The 5801-nt window shown below is 51.8% G+C and overlaps 1 protein-coding gene across 2 annotated transcripts in view; it reads left to right on the top strand.

The window, feature by feature from the left end:
* Sema3d (semaphorin 3D) overlaps positions 1 to 5801 on the top strand; it is a 170119-nt gene that overhangs the window by 114004 nt on the left and 50314 nt on the right. For both annotated transcript variants that reach the window (XM_004639275.2, XM_023724306.1), the window contains 2 exons: positions 836 to 929; positions 3176 to 3310. In XM_004639275.2, the coding sequence (XP_004639332.1) occupies positions 836 to 929; positions 3176 to 3310 (229 nt within the window). The remainder of the gene's footprint in view (positions 1 to 835; positions 930 to 3175; positions 3311 to 5801) is intronic.

The raw sequence follows: 5801 nt of genomic DNA, 5'->3' as shown, positions 1-5801 counted from the left end.
TGATCCTTCTCAGGGAGGTGTGTGCTGGTCAGCTTGGCAGCTACTCTTCCATCCAGAGAGAACTGGGAAGTGCTGGCTTTCTCCGAATACTCAGGGCGAGGCCTCTGCCTATGGGCTCGACGGCAGTGTCACCATTACTTCAGAGCACTCGGGCTCCTGTGGCTGCATTTATTATGCATTCATATTTTTCTTGGAAAGTTCAACACAAGATGTTATTTTTTCCTGAATATTAAAAGTCTGCCAATGTCATTCTGTCTGTGGCCACTACTACAAAAATAGATGTTTCAGCCAAAATAACTAGGCAGCTTTAATGTGCACAGAGCTTCCATAACAGCAGAACTACTACAGCGGAGCGCTTTTACGGCCCACATGTATCAACAGCTCTGGAAATTAACTGCCTGACTTAGAGCACTTTCATGTCATGAAGCTTAAAACAAAGCCACGGGCTTTAAGCAGTTTGGCATAGTTGCAGATGTTTAGTTACACAAATCAGAATGATTATCCTGAAAGCATAAATATTGTAGTAAATGTATTTCTTAGCAGAGGAATTTGGTTCTGTGAGGCGCAGAAACTTTGTTTCCCAGGGAAGCAGATGCGTGCGCGTGTGCTTGGCGGTCCAATGGTCCATCAGCACTTGGGAGCCAGGAGCCAGGCCTGGTGGCCGAACCGCCCCAGCCGCGGCCCTGGCTGAAGACCTTGGGCCACCTGAAATGCACACTGTGTGCTCTGCTAGGTGTCACTGAATGCTGTGGGTTGGAATGGAGCTCCTGTCATCTGGGTTCTTGCAGGTTTGACAGGATCTGCATTCTCCATCTGTTAATATTTCTCATGGCAGGAAGTCACGTTCAAACTGGACACACACAACCTGGAGTCCGGCAGACTGAAGTGTCCTTTTGACCCTCAGCAGGCTTTTGCTTCTGTGATGACAGGTGAGCTCAGTATGCACAGGCCTCGCTTGCAGACAACCTCAGGGAAGGGTGTGCGCAGACCAGCGAGGATTCCTGCCTGCCTTTGGTGCCAGGAGTGGGGTCGCTCTGCATGCAGTGCTCTTTTCAGGGAAGCCCAGCCCAGCCTCGGGCTGCAGCCCACCTCTCACACGCAGCCCACCTGAGGTGTCTCTCTCACAAGGGACCTGCTTACTCCTGTGAGAATTTTGCACTTACACATGGGGCTTTTCCTACCCTGAACCCTGCTCTTCAGCTCAGTATAGACGTTAAATGTAATGGTCCTATAAGTTGATAAATCAGTAAACCACGTGAACAAACGGTGAGGCATAGACAGCGACCTTATGGCCTGTTGGCCCAGCTTCACGGTGACACCACTATGAATGTCATAGGGCTGCCAGCACGGGGCCTTCTTGCACTGGCACGCGTCTTTTTCAAGTGTGTGTTTGTTACCAGTCCGTGTTTGCAGCACCTGGAGCTCACGTTAGTGGGCAGCTGCTGCACGTGCGGGACTGAGCCCCACTCCCTCGGCAACCCCCCTGGCTCTTCTTCTCTATTTCCATTTCTTCTTCAATTCGCTCTTTTTTTATTTTTTAAATCTTTAATTTCTTTATTTTTTTGGTCCAGGGTCTCACTATGCAGCTCAGGATCATAGTGATCCTCCTGTCTCAGCCTCCTCAGCACTGGGGTTACAGGTGTGCGCCACCGCACCTGGTTTCAGAGCCAGCATGGAGTGCCTAGCATTCTGGGACTGGCACGGCATGCAAACCAGGGATCAAGCCTGGGTTCTTGCACTTGCCAGGCAGGTGCTTAGACCACCAAGCTCTCTCCCCAGCCCAGTCCTCTTTTTAAGAAGTTCCCTGGACACATCTTAAATTGCAGTACAAGACAGCTCTGTGCAAAGGAGGGGTGCTGTGGTGTGGTCTGAAGTTTCCTAGACTATCGGCTGCATCACCCTGAGCCGCAGCCCTGCTCAGTGCCCCTTTTGTGTCTGGCTGGTGACTTTAGCCTCTTTTTAGGTGACTTGCTTATTAAATGTTTGAACAGACAGTAAGAGCAAACGACGATGATGTTTTAATCTTCCCTTGGCAAGAACCTTGCTTTGAAGAGAAGGCATGTGTGTCTTGGTATGCTTTTAAGGTCCCCCAGCTAGCTTTGTCTTTTTCAGCAAACCAAATAGGCAGTTTGTGATTCTCTTCTGTCAAGTGGAGTTGACACATCCTTCATAAATAAAGCAATGGTTTAGGGAGGGGCTCTGTGACACAGCTTAGGAATCCCAAAGTAATTTTAGATACAAGGAAGACAGTTGAAAATTGAATAGTTGGACACAATTTTTAGCTTGGAATATACCATTTTTTTCCTGACAACATATTTGAATGTTTGGGGTTTTGTGTGTTTCAAAATGATGGTTTGCTTCTTTTTATTCTTAGCAAACTTCCTGAGGATGTTTTTAGTGATGATGTTGCTATGTTGGTCAATTTAAAAAATTTGTTGCCCAGTGAAGTATTGTCTTTTACCCGACGTGCTTTGCAGAGGTATCCTGAGAGGATGGAGCCAGGTGAAGTGCCTGTCTTCACCCCCTTCCTCAGCTGGATCCTCACGCAGGCTTTGTTTCCTGGAGAAGTTGCCCACTGTCATTTTCAGGTTGAGTTGTCCCCAAGAGTTCAGTGAGAAAGACAAATTAGGAAGTTTTTAATCACTTCTCATACAAGGCAAAATGAAACTTTGATGACAGAACAGTACTTCTGATCCACTATTTGCATTAAAAAAATGCAAACGCTCTATGGAGATTAGGTAGGTTAGAGTCTCCTTTTTTATTAAGTGTAACCTAAAGCCGTGGGCCATCAAGCTCTCTTGCAGTGGCAGCCCTAGCTTTCACAGAGACGGCCGCTGCGCAGACTCCGTGCGGCCCTGCGCCCCGCGGGCCCAGGGGCCGCCCTCCCTCTCCTTCAGTCCCCTTCCCTTCCTCCCAGCCTCCCTCCCCTCTTCCTCTGTTCTTCCTGCTCCTTTCTGGCCCTCTCCCTGGTGAGACCTGGGCAGGCACTGCACATGAATCAAGGGCCAGGCACTTTGGTCTGCTTACCCTCCCGAGAATGGCTGCGGATCACCTAAGTTCAGTCCTCAAGCTCTGAAAGTGGAGTTCGTGAAGCAGCACGTCCTGAGGTGGAGCAGCACCATCCTGGGGCCCGGTGCGTCGGGCGCAACCTCAAGAGCCTGTGTGCCTCTTGCAGATGAATACCTGTACTCGGGAACGGCGTCCGACTTCCTGGGCAAAGACACCGCATTCACGCGGTCCCTGGGGCCCACGCATGACCACGACCACCACTACATCAGAACTGACATTTCCGAACACTACTGGCTCAACGGTGAGTGGCGCCTTGCTCCTGCGTGTTCTGAGGGCTCTGGGGAGGTGCCGGGGCTCAGTGTCCCTTGCTCAGATGCGTCCTGGGGTGGACGACTACGCCCAGCATTTCACATCACACTAGAAGCCTAGCAGCTCGTGTACGGTGGTGATGGTCTGCTGACGGTCACCGAGTGCCCGCTGCATCCCTGGCCCCGCTCCCCCGTGGAGGCGTCTTCCGTATTTGCAGTTACGTAGAAATGAATCGTCTCATCATTATGAAGCAGTGCAGTGCAGCCGAGGGAAGCCGGCCGTGGTCAGGGCCACCTTGCCGGGCTTGGCACGGGGTTCCCATTGTCTCTGTCTCCTCTGGGCCATGCTCTAGTGGCTCAGCCACAAAGCACCCTCAGCCCCGTGGCGAGGACCAGCGTGCGGTGCTGAGTCCTTCTTGAATGTAGTTGTAGTTCTAATGGATCGATTGCATCTCGCATCCCCGTTCTTCACTGGCACATCATAATCACATACGTGTGGGTACAGTGTGGAGCTACAAGGTACGCAGCGCACTGATTAAGTCAGGGTGGAGCACGTCATACTACTTCCTCACACAGAGATGTGAGGCAACAACTTGTTTTTGGTGAAGCTTATGGTTGGGTAAGGGCATCACCCTCCACAAATTTTACTCACAGAAGTTTGTCTAATCACGATTTTTTGCAGATGTCATATTATATTTGGGGTTTTCAAAAATATAGACTTTTAAATTTATGCAATTAATTCAAAATTGAACTCAAGGCTTTTTTTCCCACCTCACAGACTAGCAACTGCTGATAATGTCATGATTTTCTATTTTTTCTATTTTTTTCTATTTTTTTGAGATTAACATCTGGTTTTATTCTGCAGCGCAGCCTGCGACTCTTACCCAGTAGGCGGAGCGCCCCAGCTGCCCACGTAGGCGCAGGCTCTGCAGAGGGCACTGCGCTGCTCCTCAGCTGCATCCCTGGGCACTGCGGCAGGGACCACACAGCCTCAAAGATAGGCACTTTTGCAAGATGGGTCTTTAGTCACAGCCTCTGGATCCATCAGTCTACACATCAGTTTGGTCTCTGCATTGACCAAAACTTGACTGAGAGCTCCTTTTCATGACACTTCTTGGTTTGGGAGTAACTCCATGAGTTTCAGCTCTAGACAGCTTAGTAGGTGTCTGGGCTTTTCTGTTTCTTATTTTTTCCTGTCTGCTGCACACGGTGATGGCCCGTGTCATGGGGGTTGTGCGTGGGAGGTGGCTGTTTAGAGAGATCTTCTATTCGGTGACTTCACAGGAAGCATAGGAGGCGTCCTGTAGCTCGGGGTGCAGTCAGCACGAGAGGCTGTCCTTCAGGAGATCAGAATTATTTCCTCGACACCAACGTGGCCATCAGTGAGTCTGCAGTACTGTGGTGCAACTGAATCAGGCCACAGGCTTGCAACTGATTTAGACTAAGGCTGCTGCTGTTTTGGTGCTGATGGAGCCACACGGTAGGGCGGGTGTCCTGTTGCCTTTAGCAGGCAGCTTCAAGGCTCACTGCACGCAGAGCCCTCCTGCCCACACAGGAGAGAGGGAGGGAGGCGGGGCAGGTGGGCCCACAGGTGGAAGGATCGCAGGGCAGGGAGAGGCGGCAGGGGCCAATGCTGCCCTCAGGCTGTGTGCAGCTTCCTTAATCACCAAGGCAGAGCGCTGGAGGAGGACAGGGCAAGGAGTCCCTGTGAAAATGAGTGGTGACAAGGAAGGGAGGGACTCAGAGGCTGAGGCCACAGTGCCATGCTCCTGCTGTAGCAAGGCCACCAGGGCTGCTGGGCAGAGTTCAGCATGAGCAGGCAAGAGAAGGGGGCGTTGAGGGGTGGGGGAAGGGGAGCAGGGGCGCTGTAAGGGAGGCACGGGCCAACAGCTTCACGAACACACTGAGGCCTGGACCCTTCAGCAAGAGGGCTTTATGGGCCACTGCCAGGGTGGCCACAGAGCATGGTTGGCCCAGGACCTCTCCAGGCCACTGCTGTCTTCCTCTTACTCAGGTTTCCCCATTCCATGAAAAATTGTAGCTGCTTCCTCAGTGCTGGAGTGCCTGTCCCATCCTGACTTTTGCTTCTGGGTGCTTGTCTGGAACTCTGAGCGTTTGGACTCTGGGCTTCTGGCTAATAGCAGTGCTGGGTCAGGCGTGCCTGCGCTTCCCTGGAGCAGAGAGGTCTGTTAGCAGCCCAAATTCTGTTGCTGTCAGTGCTTTCGCTGCCCTGATTCGTCCCTAGGGAGAGGCAGGAGGCGGCAAGGAGACCCGGCTGCCCCGGCCCAGGCGTCTGGTCCACATCTTTGGCATTGCCCACATCCACTTCCCTGCGCCCTTGGGAATCTGGTAGCCTCACCCCTCCACATTTCCCGTCATTTTATGCCACTGAATGACCCTAAAAATGTGGATCAATGTCTTCCATTCTGCCTCAGATTCCAAGGTGAAAGGGGCTGTTCAGGACTGCACAGGCGTGAAGATCCC

This window comes from Octodon degus, unplaced genomic scaffold, assembly GCF_000260255.1.
Source record: "Octodon degus isolate 3935 unplaced genomic scaffold, OctDeg1.0 scaffold00108, whole genome shotgun sequence".
NCBI classification, from domain to species: Eukaryota; Metazoa; Chordata; class Mammalia; order Rodentia; family Octodontidae; genus Octodon; species Octodon degus.
This window is presented reverse-complemented; position numbering and strand designations above follow the sequence as displayed.